At 42.7% G+C, this 18,745-nt stretch overlaps 1 protein-coding gene across 5 annotated transcripts in view; it reads left to right on the top strand.

Annotated features, from left to right (window-relative positions):
- The window catches only part of SPATA20 (spermatogenesis associated 20), a 1,104,606-nt gene that overhangs the window by 300,876 nt on the left and 784,985 nt on the right, over positions 1-18,745 (top strand). For all 5 annotated transcript variants that reach the window (XM_069200053.1, XM_069200051.1, XM_069200052.1 and 2 more), the window contains one exon: positions 769-923. In XM_069200053.1, the coding sequence (XP_069056154.1) occupies positions 769-923 (155 nt within the window). The remainder of the gene's footprint in view (positions 1-768; positions 924-18,745) is intronic.

The raw sequence follows: 18,745 nt of genomic DNA, 5'->3' as shown, positions 1-18,745 counted from the left end.
TCAGTCCAGCAGTACTGGAATATTGTTCTTTGCTATCGTCCACCCTAAAATAATAGAAAGGCATTCTATTAGGAAAGTGAAGTACGCCTACAACGCTGACATATTTTTTACGGCTCCCAATATTTCAACAGCCATTTTTGCTATTATTAGAGAGCTAACGGAGTACTCTTCTGCATACCAGGTTTCCTAACCCTCAATCAGATGAAACTGGTTTGTGGATCTTTTTGGGGGCAAAACTGACACAATCAGGGCTAATCTTGCCAATCATGCGTTTGTTATATTCAGAAAAGATGAATTGAAAAGCTTCAGAAATAGCTCTCCAGAATTCTCTCTATGCTAATTGTATTTCCTGCCCTTCATATTTGTATCCTGGCCCTCTACTGTATTTCTTCAAGACGTTTACTATCTCTGTTATACGTCTTCCCTCTTTGAATCGTTTCCTCTCATTAGGCCCTGCTTCCTGTCTCTCCAGAGTACAGCTTCTTTCACACGTTTCCTTGGTTCTCTTGTCTGCCTCTCTCTGCCTTTATTATCTCTCTAGTCATGAAGCGCATGTTTCTCTGGGCCCTTTTTTCTCTCCTCTTTGTATTTGTATCTATCACTTTGTATCATTCTCCTTTCTGCTACTCTTTGCTGCTCTGTTTCTCTAGATTGTATTTGTTCTCTTTGTGGACCATTTTATTGTTATTGCCTGTATAGTTTTGCAGATTTGTTGTGGGTTTTCCAAGCTTTGTGGTCCTCTTGTTCATTTATATTTTCTTATTTTAGTTGGATATTCAACGTGCCATTGGTGCCATGTCATGGAACGTGAATCATTTCAGAATGAAGAAATTGGACGGATTATGAACCAACACTTTGTCTGTATAAAGGTTGATCGAGAAGAACGGCCAGATGTTGACAAAGTCTACATGACTTTTGTACAGGTATATGACTCAAAACTGTACAGGAATAATTTTATTCGAAAAAAAATGTAATCAAGGTAAACCTTTAAATAAAAACATTGGTTTGGAAGGAGAAACTTGTGACAGATGGGATTAAAAAAAGGGTGGGTCAATGTGTAGGGGATATTCTGTACCAACTGATTGCATCTACCACTTGCCTCTAAAACTAGAGGAAATGAGCTATCAGGGAATGGACAAGTTAGTCCGTCCCCCTTTCGTGGGCTCTCTCAATATTGACAACCCTAGTCCGACTACACGTTGTGAGCTAAATGGACAGGAGGAGTGGTCTAATTAGACCATTAAACTGTAATTAGTCTGGAATGAAGAGGATGGTGATGGACTAGCCTGCCACTTTCTGGTCTGTTGTCATTACTACCCAGCCCTATCATAATTCCCTGTTGGCCTTCAGTGAGCTGACAACTGGCTGATTTATGAATGGGTAGTCTGACTGGGTTGGCCAGAGTAGTGCGGTTCCATTATCTCATCTCCTGTCCAGCTTATGGAGAGTCAAACTCCAAATCTTCCCAACCCAGTTGGCCAATAAGTGGATTGGAAAGAGTAGTGAAGTGCCCACTTTTTTGGGGAGAAGTGAAGATGTTACCAATTAATTGCCTAGGGCAGAAAAAAGGAAAATCATAGTTAAGTGACATGTAAAGAAATAACAGGCATTTTTTTCAGTTTTACAGATGGTGTTTTGCTTTCCCTCTTATCTCATATCGGAGCTTACAGAACCTCCCCGGAATGCACTTCTGAGTTTAAAGAAGACATTTATTGTTATTAATTCCCCACCCACAAGTTCCTGAGAGAAGAAATTAGTATATTGGAAGCACACGTTTAAAAGTAGTCGCAGCAATGAAAGCAAAATATATCAAAGTACTTCTCAGTTGCAATGTACACAGCAAATATAGGTGATTATATTATAACAAGAACTGCAAAGCAAAGCAAAGCATAAAAGTCAAATTCATCACTGTATGAGCAAGGCGGTAGGGCCTATACTCAGCATCATCTTTCTGGGGTCTGCAAGTTGATGACTCCGGTCAACTGCGAGAATGAGATTCTCTACCCAAACGGGAGACTGGCAACTGACATCTAGTTCCAGCCTGAAGTCAAGCAGATTCAAATCTAACTCACTGTAGCCCAGAGTCATCCTTAAAAGCAAACTCAGTGTGAAAGCTGAATAACCTTGGCGAGGGGCCAGTTCTACTGAGCAAATTCGCTCTCAGACTGGATTGCGAGGTAAACACAAAATCTACGTGCTCTTATCAGCTAAGGTCTGGTGTGAAGAAAACAGCTTGGTCCATCTTGTGGAAAAACACAGCTTGGAAAAACACAGACATCTGTAATGTCTCAACTGCAATGTCATGGGCACTGCAGGGGCCCCCGTAACAGGGCCCCACAAAGATTTTCAGTGTCTGCCAAGCAGACACTGAAAATCGCGACGGGTGCAACTGCACCCGTCGCACCCCTTCCACTCCGCCGGCTCCATTCGGAGCCGGCATCCTCATGGAAGGGTGTTTCCCGCTGGGCTGGCGGGCGGCCTTCTGGCGGTCGCCCGCCAGCCCAGCGGGAAACCCAGAATACCCGCGGCAGTCTTTTGACCGCGCAGTGGTATTCTGGCGGGCCTCGCCAGGCCGGCGGCTTCCGCCGCCGGCCGGGGTCAGAATGACCCCCATAATGTGCTACTGGTGAACATTGAGCAACTAATATGCGCAGTGGTGAAACACAAAGCCATTGGTCAAACACAATTAATAGCATCACATTCCACCCTATGACCAATTAATTTTTGTTTCACATACCTCTTATTTCAAACAAAAACAAAAACATCAACACAAAAAAAAGTTATCAACAAATCAGATTTGAATGATAAAAGCAATCACTGTAAAGCAATGGAAGTGGATTAACATATTGATCTCATAACCTTTCACATCAGATACATCTACACAGAAAAGACTGAAACTTATATTGTCTCTAATTCAACAGTGTCTCTAAAACAGCAAGTTGATATAGCATGAGTTCTACTCATGTAAAGGTGCACGGTCCAACTGAAAGGTTTGCTGGAAAGTAAATGAAAGTCAGAGCTCCACACGAAAAAAAAACAGACAGTTAACTGTTAAGGTTGCTTAGTTCCAGTGGAAGAATGTAATCAAACAAGTTGAACTTGAACTGAAGGCGCAATTTGCGCAAAATGGATCCATGGTGCTTGTACTTTACTCAGTCAGGTTCAGGTTGGGGGTTCGGTCTCTTCCCCGACCCCGCATGCACACACCCAAAGGAAGACCACACAGCACACTCATGGTCAGTGGCGAAACGTGGTAGGATCTGCAAAAGAAAAAAGTATGACTTTTCTTGCAAATAACATTTGTCATCTGAAATGTGCCCTTCCTCTTCCTTTCCTTGTTTTATAATCAGCAGGACATTTTTGGGGCCCTTTGTTATGATTTCTACAGGTTCTGGATGGTCATCTGGGGCTTCAACCCACACCTCAGCACTGAGGTTTTTATCTGCTGCACCACAGCTTCCCTTTTCTTGCACTGTCAGAAGGGCTGGGGCAGACTCCTTCTTTACCAAACCTCCATTCACTGCACTTTTGACAAGTTGGGCCATTCTGTCTCCAATTTGTATGAATGAATCAGATTATTTTCTAGTTATCAGCATAATTTTAATTTCTCCTTGGTAATCTGCAGCAATCATTCCCCCTAAAACCTAATCAATTTGCCATATCTGTCCTGGTAACTTTCCTCTCCCCAACTGCTCTGTGACTGTTTGTGGGACAGATTGCTCTTGTGCGTGTTGCACAGTTTTTATCAAATCTAGGGGAATGTGCATCTCTCATCTCTGCCCACCTGTAAGTGGCTTTTTCTCCCAGCTGTTCACATTTCTGGTGCACCCACTTAGCCATCCCCACTAAGTCAGAATTCTGGGTGGACACTTCAGACTCTGAATTTTTCTCTTTAACATCTGCAAGGCAGTTGAACCAGTTAGGTACAAACCATGTGGAAAACCAAACGGCTAAACCATTGGCAGTGAACTAAGAATCAGTGTAAAAATGGCACATCTCAAACAGCTCTTGCTTTAAAGTCTGACACACATTGTACAACGCTGTTCCTTCTCCTGTGCTAGAAAACAACTTTTCAGGCAATGAATCATTAGTCAAACAAACATGCTTTCTATCCTCAGGGGACACGAATTCAAATAGTGCACTCAATTTCACTGGTAACTCTTTTATCCGAGCTTACAGAACCTCTCTCGAATGCACTTCTGAGTTTAAAGAAGACGTTTATTGTAATTAATTCCCCACCCACAAGTTCCTGAGAGATGAAATTAGTAGATTGAAGGACACATTTAAAAGTAGTCGCAGCAATGAAAGCAAAATATATCAAAGTACTTCTCAGTTGCAATGTACACAGCAAATATAGGTGATTATAGTATAACATAACTGCAAAGCAAAGCATAAAAGTCAAATTCATCACCGTATGGGCAAGGCGGTAGGGCCTATACTCAGCTTCATCTTTCTGGGGTCTGCAAGTTGATGACTCCGGTCAACTGCTTGAAAGAGATTCTCTACCCAAACGGGAGACTGGCAACTGACGTCTAGTTCCAGTCTGAAGTCAAGCAGATTCAAATCTAGCTCACTGTAGCCCAGAGTCATCCTTAAAAGCAAACTCAGTGTGAGAGCTGAATAACCTTGGAGAGGGGCCAGTTCTCCTGAGCAAATTCGCTCTCAGACTGGATTGCGAGGTAAACACAAAATCTACGTGCTCTTATCAGCTAAGGTCTGGTGTGAAGAAAACAGCTTGGTCCATCTTGTGGAAAAACACAGACATCTGTAATGTCTCAACTGCAATGTCTAACCCTACGTTAAAGCCAATAGGCAGCTAACCTAAATATAAACTGTAATGTCTAATGTCATGTCAAAGCCAATAGGCAGCTACAATGAATACAGAATGTAATGTCTAATGCCATGTCAAAGCCAATAGGCAGCTAAACTGAATACAGAATGTAATGGCTAATGCCATGTCAAAGCCAATAGGCAGCTGAGCTGAATACAAAATGTAATGGCTAATGCCATGTCAAAGCCAATAGGCGGCTAAACTGAACAAAATAGGGGGTTATTCTAACTTTGGAGAAGTGTTAATCCGTCCCAAAAGTGACGGTAAAGTGACGGATATACCACCAGCCGTATTACGAGTTCCATAGGATATAATGGACTCGTAATACGGCTGGTGGTAAATCCGTCACTTTTCCGTCACTTTTGGGACGGTTTAACACCTCCTCCAAAGTTAGAATAACCCCCATAATGTGCTACTGGTGAACATTGAGCAACTATTATGCGCAGTGGTGAAACACAAAGTCATTGGTGAAACACAATAGCATCACAGATGGTTAGTTAAAAAAAGCTAAATTATCTCTACCGTACAGGTAAAAGGTAGCTGGAATAATGGTCATATAGGTGATGGAACATTATTGACTTATAGGAGGAAAGAATTAAATAGTTTATGGTCTCTGTATAAGTCTTTACATGGTATTACCTCTTACTTCATTGTCACTCATGAAAGGAAATAGATGTTGTAATTGCAGTAGGTATGATTAAAGACAACTTAAGCCAGTTATTACTTGAAATTTACTGTATGTATTGTTTATAATATCAATCACTCAACCATCACTTCCATCTAAGGCTGGATGTAGTTTGAAGCTCCTCTTATCGGAATGTTAGCCAGTGGATAGGGCATGGACATTTGTAATTAATACATCTTCTCGCAGGCTCCTCACCTTATGAATTATCCTTCAAGGCATCAGACGGGTCCGGAAAGATTTTTCTCAGTAAGTAATTCCAAATATTGCCAGGCTGTGGCGGGCGGCTTCAGCCATACCTACGTATCCAGTCATGATGGCACTGGAGTATATTAGGCTTCATCTGGAACACTGGTGTGAAAGCCTGTTTTTTCACTAGTCATCGACATGCATCTGGGCACTCTCTGTGTCTCTCCATGTAATTCCTCAGCATTAGAAAGCAACTATATTAAATGTCTCCTCCAAAACTGAAACAGAACCCAAATGCCTTCCCTATAGTACCTCGCAATAGGGAGTCAAAGAACCTTGACTTGATGTATGGCACACCTGTCTCACTGCTGTGACAAACTTGGATGCGAGTTGTGGAGATGTCTAGGCCGTACTCATGGACATGCCCTTCAGTGGCAAGGAAAAAAGGCAGTTCTTATCCAGCTTGTTTAAAAAAAGCAGTGACAAAAACCAATTAACTGAAATGCAGTTGTAGTAATTACAAGTGGATGAGATTGCCTCAAGTATTGTACCAGTTGTTTTTTTTTTTTTTTGCTTTCTTCAGCTTGAAGCCCTAGTGCCTCAGGGATGCCTACACGTGGGTCCCATTCTGATTGTGTGATAAAAATCGGGCTGCATACTACTGATGAGGCACAAACTGGCCAAAACCAATCTGGGGTTACTTGTGTTCCCAAACAACAGGTAGGAGTTTCCTGGCCCGGCAGTTCTGGCTGAACTATTCCAAGGTGCTTACATATAGCTGGTTTCTGTCTTAGGTGGCATGGTGGGCTAGAAACAATGGACTACAGCACAGACCAAGTAGTTTGAAATGACTGAATTATTAGAAACATTAAATTTTTTTGTATTCTGAAAAGAATGGTAGTGGTAAAGATTGCACATTAGACCTAGCCTCGCATCATGTCTGTTCCACCAACAATATTGGAAGTTTTGTGTTTGTTCCAGGCTGGTTCAGTCCTTATAGAGACAATCTTCTCAGACTGTCCAAACACCCAGGTGTCTATACTGCTCCTTCTGAGGCAGGGGTGGATCTAGGGGACCAAACCAACAGCAGCAAGTGCAGTCTCCACCATCCTCTGCTGGCTCTACTACCTCAAAACCTCAGGGTTATTCAGTTATGCAGGAAGGGCTATGCTCTACCCTTCATTCACTTCCTCCCTTCTCCCCTCCTTCAACCAGGACATGCTCCGCCAGATTGCCCTCCTTCCACCAAGACGTTATTTCATGTGTTCCTTACCCTTTTAAACTAAGGGGATATAGATGTTTTGCCTTTGGAAAAAAAAAATGCAGGATTCTCTTCTCTTTATTTCTTGATCCCAAGAACAATGGAATTCTGGATCTTCGTCTTTTGAGTTTCTTCATTTAATGGGATAAGTTCAAGATGCTGCCAATGAACCGAGGCCTCCTGGCCCTCAATGCTTGACTAGTTGGTGTCCCTGGATCTTTAGGACACCTATTTCCATCTTCCAGTTCTTCTTGTCCACAGACTTTATCTGAGGTTCACTGTGAGATCTCACTACTATCAGTAGGGGTGGGAGGTGGGGAATCTTCCTGGTAGTGGCTTACCTACCAGGCTCTGTTAATATGAGGACGGTGGAAGCAACACCTCAAAGTGAAGGTGGTGTACTTCTCTAGATCTTAGTTTCCATTTGTGGATATCTTAACCATGGCCCAGAGCAGGAAATGCCCTTAATTTTGTGCCAGAATGTTCTCTTTAAATTGTTCCTTGGGTGATGCCCTCAAGTAATCTTTAAGCAAGCTATAAAAACATCTGATTCTGACCAGTTCAAACTGGGCTCAGAGGATCTGGTATGCTGATTTGTTGGTCTTATCGTCTGCCCCTTTCTCACCTATGCAGAGTGGACTTGCTCCTGCAGAAGGATGATCATGTAGAGCCCTTTTGCTTGTCTGATGTGGCTGTCGGTTTGGAGGCCAGAAAGCCCATCATCAATTCCATTTATGCAGGCGGTTGGGCTAAGTTTGTTCAGTGGTGCAAGTCCGAAGGTATCAGCCACTTTGAATCTTACCTTTCTGACATCTTGATATTTGCATTATCTCTTACACAGCAGTGTGTAGCTATAGCTCTCTGCAGGCCTATCCACCTTCATGTGCATGTCTGATTAACCTTCTGTGTTTAAATGAACACTTCTGACATGTTTTATAAAAGGGTTGCTTTACTGGTTTTCCATACTACTTGATTTAGTGTTCCTCCATTGTATCAAATTTAACTTAGACTTTTTCATTGCATCTCCATTTGAGTTCATGCACAGTTGCCTTGTTTCTCTTTTCCCCCTGATGATGGTATTATTGGTGGCAAAAGCAGGAACACATAGAGCAGGTGAACTTGTCTGTTAGCCTTTTATCTTTCTCTTCTCCTCATCCAACCTTAGAAAAGGAATGTCTTCATAGAATGGATACCAGGCGAGCAGTGCCAAAAATGACCCTCCATCGGACATTAATGCCTTTTCTACCAGAGCCATTGCTCCCTCCATGGCTCCCCATATAGGCTTCTTGGTTGTTGACTTCTGCTGGGTGGCTTCATGGTCATACACTACTGCCTCGTGTCTCAAACATGAAATTATTGGTTACTTTGCCCGTGTTCCATGGCTTCCTTGGCAACCTGGCGCTACTCCATCCCACGTCCCATGAAGGTATAACTTTGGGACTCATTAAGTAGGTGAAGAATCTGTATTAAGATTTATCCATCTGACAAAGTTACTTTTCATTAGTAACAGTACATTTGCTGTGGATAAATACCCTTCTAGCAGATTCCTCATTACTGCCTCCGCTGAGGAGTTAGTGCAGTGACTTTTAAGAACCCAAGGTATGCAGACATCTTATGTGCTGTATTTATCACTCCTGGTGATGTCTCAGTTCCTATCACAAGGCTTCAATCAAGAGAAGTTCAGGCATTAATTTACTAAAATAATCTGGTATCATCATCTTTCGAGACTTATTTGCAGGTGGATTTATATATAGCTCTATGGAAAAGCTGGGGAAAAACTTTCCTGACCAGTCTGAGGTCTGAAAGCATAATTCACAAGGTGAGAAATCTAGTGGAAGATTATGTATCCACCAGAAATATTGTTACTAAAGGTAAGTAACTTTTCTACCAGATGCTGAAGCTGTTTTCTAAAAAATTGCAGCAGGACTGGATTGAACCTTTTCATCTTCTGGGGGGATGGTTTGGGCTTGGTACTATAGAGCTGTTGATGTTTATAGTATTAAGGGGCTTGAACCTCTGAAATACTTTCTCTTCTTGAACTCCTTACCTGTACAAAGGCTAGATGATTCTGTTATGTTTCTGTCTTTATATCTTTGTGTTTTGATGTCTTTATGATTCTCTGTTTGTTTCAATGCTTGCCAACACAATCTGGCAGAAGATGCATTCAGGTACGTGTATGTGGATAGTTCCAGGAACAGCATCACTGGGAGAGCATTATTTTTAGGTACCATGAAGTGTTACAAGGTCATAGGCTGATTGTACATAAAGGAAACAGGTGAGCGGAGAAAGTGGCAGACAGGTATGCCGAACTAGACTAGAATATGACACATCAAGCCCAACGTTTGTGCCACTGTTTAGAGAAATAATCGATTTGTCATGGTCATTGAGGAGATGATGATTAGGGGCCCTGTGAACCCTTATGCAGGTCCTTTTGTTGACCACACACCTCAGGCTTTTGCTGGCTGTCCTATCCAACAATTTGTACAAAGGGTTTATTGCAGGAAGCCCGTTTTCTATCCAACTAGATAAGTAACAACCAATAGACTGAGCAAGAATGTTTCTAAAAAGTCTAAAGTAAACATTCAATGCACATTATAAAAGACACATTGTGAGCACACTATCCACCCTTTTTTAACAACTTAAGTTTTATACTTTTTGGTGAGAGCACCATGGAGGGAAGGGCAGTGGCACTACACTGACTGTGTAATACAGGAGCAATAGGGTGGGGCATGACTTACACAGTGGTGGCTGGGGCAGCATGCTGACCACACAGGGCAGCTTTTACGGGTAATGGCAGCACAATAGGCCACTCAGTGCAGACAAGAGGGTGGTGGAAACATAGCAGACCATAGAGGGCCAGAGGGGAGAGGTAGGGGCATGCACATGGACGACACAGAGCTGGGGGATGGGTGTCAGGGGTAGCAAGCTGACCATGCAGGGAAAGTGGGTGTGGAAGGGGCTGTGGCAGCACAGTGGACCATAGGGATAAGGAAGTAGGGGGCAGGAGAAAGCACATGGACAGCTGAGGGCACAGGTAATGAGGCAAGGGCAGCAAGATGACCATCCTGGGCAGGCAGGAGGGGCAGTGGCTGCACAAGGGATCATGAAAGACAGGAGGGAGGGGGCAGGGGCATGCTAGTGGACCATGGAGGGCCAGAGGGAGAGGATATGGGCCCGGACAACAGAGGTTAGGAGGGGGTCCGGGGCAGGGGTAGTGACAGAGGCAACAACTTGACCATGCAGGGATAAAGTAGGGGTTTAGGGAGGGATGAGCTCCCCCACACCTACCTACTCAAGAAAATATAAGCCCATTGTTGTTCATAAACTACACTTTTAAAGTTAATACAGCTCTAAAGGTGACGGCACAGTAGAAAATGTACCCCAACCCAGCCTTGGAGTACGTCAAGCATGGCCTTCACCGGTACTACAGCACACTCCTATAGAAAATAATGGAGACAGGAACTTAAAATAACACCCCTTAGGAACTAATGTTAAATGAATAAAAATATATTTCTATTTTTAAAATATATGCCCATATTTTGTTTCATTGTAAAAAATATATATATAATTATTAAATAATTATTTCATTTTGCTATTTTACAATAAGCAGCCTGTTTAAAATGTAATTTATTTAAAACATGAACATTTTGTTTAAAAGCTGAAGATAATTTAAATGAATTCAACTCAACTTCTACCAAAATGTAATATCTATTAAATAGAAATGACATTGTGGGTGAAGTTGTTTTTTAAATATTCTTTAGGAAATATAATTTCTAAATTTAATACGTATATTTTAATTAATTTATTTAAAACATATTTAATGTGTTATCATGCACTGACATTTTATTGTATTAGTTCTAGATATATAATAAGTATTTTAAGTTATTTTACAATCATATTTTATATTGAAGTAGTTTTTACTATTTTCTTTATCCAGTTATAAACTTTTATACATTTTCTTGGACTTTCCCATAGGAAAATATCCATTATGAGGTTGCGATCTCTACGTGAAAAGTTACAAGTATTAACGTTACACTTGTAAACACTATTGTGGGAGGTAGAGACATGTATGTCTATACTTATCAGAAATGGTGAATAGCAAACGTGTAGATTTACACCCATGTGTACATTTACACATGTAAATTTAACTTTGTGAATAGGCCCTACTCAGTACACTTAACTAGTAACTGTTTAACATATCCTGAGATTACAATTGAGGAGTACTGGTGACGTTATAAACCGCAATGCTGATGGCTGAGTGATTAGTAAATGTCACCATGACTGAGTTAGCAATGTAGAACTATATTACACATTACCCATTATATACAGGGGTGAATCTTGGTCAGTAAGATTGAGGGGTGTGAGCTTCAGATTTCTCGACTATCACACTTGGCATATAATGTTAAAATACATTATATGACAAGCAGAGCACATGAGAGGGTTCTTAAGAGGCAGTGGAAAGGGAGAGGTATGTGGATTGGTAGAAGTACTAAGTGAGAGAAACACAATATTTTTTATAATAATCAACATTTTAAGGGCTTTCAAAACAGAGATGAGAGAGTGTGTGTGTTTATGTCATTGTGTGCATGCATAAATCCCAGGTGAAATCAGGCAGACACCTCACTGTCCCGACTGAAAGCACCTGAGACGCCATAGATTACATGTGATTTTGGAGTACTCTCCAGAACGATCGCACACTATATAGGTTTTCTAACATCATTTGAGGATTATAATTTCAGACTGTGTATATATAACTTTTTTGTTACTACTGATGCTCTTTACACCTTTGACTAAAGATTGCATTGCATTTTAATTTTTTACTATGATTTTGCTCGGAGAAAGTCGTTGGTAGATTCACTACAACAACAAAATACGTGTTGGCTACATCTATTTGGTTACCTGTTTCTTGTTAAGAACTATTTGGAGAATATGAAGATTGTGAAACAAACAGACTTTGAATATATGGACTTTTCACAGTAATTTATGCTACTTTACAGTTGATTGAAAGATTGAGTTGAGTGAAAGCACCTGTACCCAAATATTAATCAAAAATACATTAATTAGGCGAGTGCAACACCCCAAACACTGCCCGAAGCTACACCCTGATAATATATATTTGTATATTATTTGTTTGTTTTATGATTTGGTATCTTGATAAATGTGGTTTCTTCAAATTGCAGTCTGCAATGATTGCAATAAGAATATTTAGGTTTATCTTAAATTAATATTTTTTTTTAATAAAACAATGGCCAACAATGGGGAACAGAGGACTTTTCTGATTCTGTGGCTCTAGTGCTTACCACTTAATTATGGATTTACTGCAGTTGCCACAAAATTTGCCTCATAATCTGCAGGATTTGCAGAGTTCATAAAATATGTTGTTTCTAATGAAAATGGATGGAAATATTACTGCCAAAGAATATGCCTCATAGTTTGCATTTTTTGCCACATAATTAAGAAAATGTTGCTGCATATTTTAGTCCTCCGTAATGCATAATCTTAGTAGTCTGAGCAATGGTAAAGCTCTGTAGAGTGGATTGAGGGGCTGTCATTATGATGTTGAAATCTGTATTTCACAAGGAACCATGAAATATTTACTTTCTTTAACATCCATGATAACCACTTCCTAAAATGTGTCAATGCGATCATGGGGTAATGTAGCTGCTCGAGGAACATTTGTCTAATGCAGTATCACAGTTCTCTAGATAGAGACACCAAAATATTAGGAGAGATCACACCCCCTACCGAAAAGTCATTGTAAAGGGTCTGTCTTTAGGTAATGGTTTGTTTATATACTTCATAGTTATTGTAGTGGATATTTGATAAATGATTTGATTTGCTTTAAAGTATTTATTCTACTGATAAATATATAGGGCCTCATTATGAGTGTTGCGGCCTCAAGACTGCCACACTCGCGGTGGCAGTCGGACCGCCGCAGACAGGGCGGTCTGACTGCCCTATTATGACCAACCGCGAACTCCGACAGGCTGGCGCCAGCCTGCAGCCTGGCGGTTGTAATCCACCAGGGCAGTGGGGATTACAAGCCCCCATTCGTTAGCCTTTCCATGGTGGTTTACACCACCATGGAATGGCTGGCGGAACGGGGGCATCGGCGGGGGGGCCCTGGGCAGCCCCATCGCGCAATTTCACTGACTGAATTACGGACACTGAAATGCGCGACGGGTGCTGTTGCACCCGACGCCCCACAACATTGCTGCTGGCTCGGTTACGAGCCGGCATCAATGTTGTGGTGAGTTTTCCGCTGGGCCAGCAGACGTAAACGCTGTTTTCGCCCACTGGCCCAGCGGAAAACTCCTAGTAGGGCGACAAACATACTGCCAGCACTGGCGGTATGCTGGCTGCAGCTGCTTCAGCGGTCTTCATTGAAGACCGCCGAAGTCGTAATGAGGCCCATAATGGATTATTTAATGAATATATGTGGACTAAGAGTTGTAAAACAAATTGTATACACTTTCCCCCATCATACTGACTTTGATTTTTGGTCTTCAGTATACTTTCTTAACATGGCCCTCTGTGTGACACATACAATGTTTACCCTGCTTAAAATTGTCAGTTTTCTATGTTATTACCTTATTACTTTCAATGGTGTGTTTTACTGTGTTTCTTCGCCTTTGAGCAAGGTGTTTGCTGAAACGTGTTGGGTGGCTGACTCTGCTCCATTAAATTCTGCCATATATAACCTCCGGGAGTGCGGCTCCTGTAATAATGGAACCTAGTGCCAAGATGCCTGATTTAAAGAAATGTTGCAGCCGTTCAACTCTAATAACTCATTACAGTTGAGTTCTGACGTCACAATGCCTGCTGCCAGAGCATAATTAGAGCTGCATTTTCAAAAATGAAACGTGGTATTTCCCTCTTCTACTCTGCTTTCCTACTGATATGCAGAAAGGAGAAATGTATGGCAACACATTTCTTTTTTCCGCACTTTAGGTAATTATGAAAAGATGGAATCTCTTGGCATTGTACTACAAATCCTGAGCTACGGTGAAGTTTTATATCGGTCTTAAACTAAATTTGTTCTGGTATCTTTTTCTGCCAAATATTTAACTGCTTTTTTGTGTGCTTAATTTTACACTTGATGTTTACAAACATCCTATCTCTTTCATACGAAGGAGCACCACACTAAAGATATAAGTGGCATGTAGAAAGGTTTATGGTGTTACCATGTATTATATGGAATAAGATACCCCCTAATATGAGGATATTGCAAGTCTTATGAGCATTCCATGACGTTGTAAAGGACCTCGGTCTTTGGGCTTGTTCGTCTGTATGAAAATCCTCAGCCATATCCTTAAAATGCACGGCAGGGGTACTTTTGACAGACCATAATCACATGTCTCCCGAACCACATATAACTGAGATGTATACAGTTTCTCTTTGCACCAAAGCAATTTGCACCATTTTCGGTGTTTTTTAATGAAGGGATGAAATGCACACACAACACACTCAATTCATACAAAAAGGCCCTTTGACACAAGAATAAAGGTATGTATGCATGTTTTGAAACACTAAGGGCCAGATGTATCATTTTTCCTAATAGCGATTACCTAATTGTGATTTGCTGTGAATCGTAATTAGGTAATTGCTATTTGAATGTATGAAACTCCAGGAGTTTCATTTAGCGATTCCCAACGGCTCACAAATGACCTACCTCATTAATATTAATGAAGTAGGTCGCAATTTGTGACCCATTTCGAATGGCTACAATCACAGGAATGGTGGCCTGCTGGGCTCAGCGGACCACCATATCTGTGATTGCTTTTAAATAAAGCAATAATTTTTTTAATTAAATGCAGCCCGTTTACCATAAAGGAAAACGGTATGCGTTTAAAAAAGAAAAATGAAAAGTTTTCTTTTAATTTTTTTAACAGTAGGCCCTGGTACCACGTCCTGCTCTTAAAAAATGTTTTTGCATTCATTCACAAAGGGGACCCCTTCCTGTTTGCGAATGGGTTATCACCTACTTGTAGTAGGTGGTAAAATGCAAATGTTTTGCAACCGCATTTCATTCACAAAACATTCCTACTTTCCACTGTGATTCGGTATCAGGAAAGGGACACCCTTGACACACTCCATCCTAATACTGAATCGTTATGTGGTCGCAAATTGGGATTCATACATACCCATTGGGCCGTTCACAAAAATGCATGATACATCTGGCCCATAATCCACATAAATAAATTTAGCATTTACTGTTGAACAAAATAGGCGAACCTGAAGAACTTTGGTATGCTGTGGGAACAGGTAGAAGCTGTACATTTAAGAGAAAACTCGAAAATGTCTCTTTCACTCACTTTCATTATTTATTTTTCTAAAACCTTAATTTTTGCATTTAGTATATCAAATGAACAGAACGTTCAGTGCATATCCACAAATGCAAGCGTCCTTTTCTGTATCTCATATTTTAGAAAACAGATATAATACAGGGCGGGTGTCAGTACATATACCAAGTCTGTGAGCTAACATGACTATACAGTTATCAGTTTCACACTTGGTAAGCATAACATTTGCATTTGGTAACCATACCCAACACACACACATATTTCTCGTACGTCCTGGTCTGAATCAGAGTGCGAGCTACCAGGGTCATTGAAATCATCCAGTTGCAGTCTCCAGGACGCCACCACCTCAGCAGCTTAGTCATCTTTGTGGGAGAGACATATATGCTGTTCTTTTGCGAACCCCCCCATTCTAGTACGTCCCTGATCCATATATCAGCACTCCGTGCCAGCAATCCCATCCACCCGATGGCCACCAGATTCCTTCGCGTTAGCTGGAGGAATTTAAACAAAAATTTTCAGCTCTTGAGATTCTTTACTATGCCTAATAAGCAACCCCCAGGTGTACAAGGAATATCAATGCCTGCAACTTCTTCAAACCTGGCAACCACTCTACTCCAAAAACCATGTACCTCTGCACACTGCCAAGCCAAGTGTAAAAGGGAGGCATTCTCCTCACCACAGCACAAACATTTTGCCGCCATGTTGGGGTCTATTATTTTGAGCCGGGAGGGAGACATATAAGTTTGATGTAAATAACTGAAATGCAATAGCTTGAACCTATTGTTACGGGAGACAGCCCTCACTTGAGCACAGGCAAGGCCGAATCCTCGAGTGGTGCCCCTAAATCCATTTCCCAGGTAACGCTCACCCGATATGAGGGCTGTGTCATATCACTCCTGAGGGCTTTGTAAAACAGGATAATGAGGTGCCTGCCCTCTCCCCACCTGATCAATCCTTCCAGTGTCTGGAGCCTTTGGATGTATGCACCATATCTCTTTTGCTGTATTGTCTAACTTTGCAGAATGGAGGAAGTGTCCCTGCCCCACACTAAGCATGTCCTGTGCTTCCTGAAAAGTGATAAAGACTTCTCCTGGGTAATAGGTCGCTCACTGAAAGGCATCCACCCTCCTGCCATCTGTCCATTGGCATATCTGGCTCTATCGATCTAAAGGGTTTAAGGTCCCACAGCAGCAGTTCCCTGTCAAAGGGCGCCCTCTGCAGTACCTTCTTTACCACTGTTTCCCACATCTGTGCTGTATGCCACACCAGACATGCATCAGCTCCCCTGAATGCCCCCCCCTCATCAGTAGGCGCACCATGGAGTCTTCCTCAAGCACACCCCGCAGCAGCCTCTTTTCTGAATTATGATTGTGCTGTAAAATAGTATAGTTGCATATCTGGGAGAACCAACCACCCCCCTCCATATTACGCCTCAGGACCAAAAGGGCCACCCTGCTGCATTTCCCCTCCCCACACCAGAGAAATCCAAAAACTTTTAAGTTTGCGAAAAAAGTTTTCTCCAAGAGGGAACAACACGTTCTGGACTAAATATAGACACCTGAGGATGAAGACCATCTTAGCAATCGACACCTGTCCCATAACCGACAGGGGCAATGTCCTCCAGAACTCAGTTGACCTGGTTACGCCATTCAAAACTCTATCCACGTTAAGACGTTGGTTTGCAACCATGGTGTGTGGGCCCTCACATCTCAGCCCAACACTAATCTCCATAGTTGGAACAGCAGACTCTAACTAATATTAACACGTAAGCTGGAAATCCGACCAAAATCCGCCATGTGCCGCAGCAGTAGGGTCACTGCTTCTGCAGGTGACCGGATGTAGATCAATGCATCCTGCATATAGCAAGACAATGTGTACCTGTTCACCCATTCTTATTCCCCAGGGCTCGAATTCGGTGTGCAGCAGAATCGCCATAGGCTCTACCACCAGGCCAAACTGGAGTGGCGAAAGGGGACAAGCCTGACGTGTTCCCCTCCCCACAGACCAGGCCTCTGAAACCTCTCCCCCACTCTGATGTGGGCCATGGGATCTGTATAGAGTAGTTGCATTAAATCCCAAAAGACTGAGTCGAAGCCCATCCCTTGCAGCACCCCAATGGGATAACTCCATCTAACATTATCAAAGGCCTTCACCAGGTCAGTCGATAAAAGCGCCATATCCTGATCCATTTTGCGGTCTCTTGCAGGGCATGAGTTAGTCGCCTAAGGCTGTACACTGTGCTGTACGTTGGCGTGAATCCACACTGGTCCTCGTGTACCAGGTCATGTACCACTCCCTGCATACGCTTCGCCAGCAGTTTACTGAGGACTTTAACATCTAAGTTGATCACAGTGAGTGGTCTGTATGTGGAAGGGTCCTCAGTGTCCCACCCTGGTTTTAGCGTTAGGCATATGATGCCTTCCTGCATAGTGGGGGGTCAAGATCCCAGCCCTCTGCTTCTATGAAGACCTCCAGGAGTTTTTCCAGTGTGGTCATGGCGTAGGTCTGAAAAAACTCAACAGGGAAAAAGTTTCCCCACGGTAGCTTTAGCTGTGTTTCGCTCTTGCAGAGCAGCTCTCAGCTCCTCTAATGTGAGAGGCTCGTGTAGGGCAGTCGCTCCACCAGGTGAGAGGTGAGGCAAGTCTAGCACTGCAAGGAACGATTCTGTCGCCTTTAGATGGTCATCTTCTTCCGCTCAATAAATGTCCTGGAAGAGTGCCACAAGGACTTGCAAGATTTCCCGTTGTTTCTTTTCCCATCTGGCTTTTGTAAATATAGTACGGGGGGACCTCCCTTTCATGTCTCAGTATCCAGGCCAGGAGCTGGCCGGACTTATCTCCCTCCCTATGTAAGCGCTGTTGATAAGAGGTAAGAGTGTGCTCATCCAGGAACTCCCATAATTCCGATAGGGAACGTTGGACACAGACCGCCTCTGTGCCACGGACCTGGTTTCCGCCTTCTAAAGGGCAGCCAGTTGTTGCTCCCGGTTATCCGCTTGCAGTGGTCTCCGGACTCTGCAGGTGGTCCCCATGCACCCACCCCCAGTCCCGTTCCACCCCGCCCCAGCACTGCCTTGAGGGCGTCCTATTCCCAATTGATAGCTCTGGATGCAGTAGTGCCCCAGTTGTGTTTCAGGTAGTCCTGGAGTGCAGTAGGTAGTGTCTCCCTGCTAGCAGGATCCTTTAGGAACTCAGGAGGCATACACCATCATCTGGTAGCACGAGCATCTCCCCTCCATTTCATCCGGAGCAGCACCGGTGTATGATCAGAGAGGAGCATTTGCAAATGGTCGACTCGCTTCAGCACCTCGGGATCCACCCATGCCCAAGAGTAAGCGGTCAGATCAACTGTATGTATTGTGCGTCAGGGACTGACACGTATATTCCTTCTCCTGAGGGTGAAGAACGTGCCAGCAATCCAGAAATCCCAAATTGTGCATAAACTGACCAAGTAACTCTGTCATCTGAGGTCTTGTACCC

This window comes from Pleurodeles waltl, chromosome 7 (assembly GCF_031143425.1).
Source record: "Pleurodeles waltl isolate 20211129_DDA chromosome 7, aPleWal1.hap1.20221129, whole genome shotgun sequence".
Classification (NCBI taxonomy): domain Eukaryota; kingdom Metazoa; phylum Chordata; class Amphibia; order Caudata; family Salamandridae; genus Pleurodeles; species Pleurodeles waltl.
The sequence above is the reverse complement of the archived record's forward strand: the minus strand, read 5'-3'. Positions and strand labels throughout refer to the sequence as shown.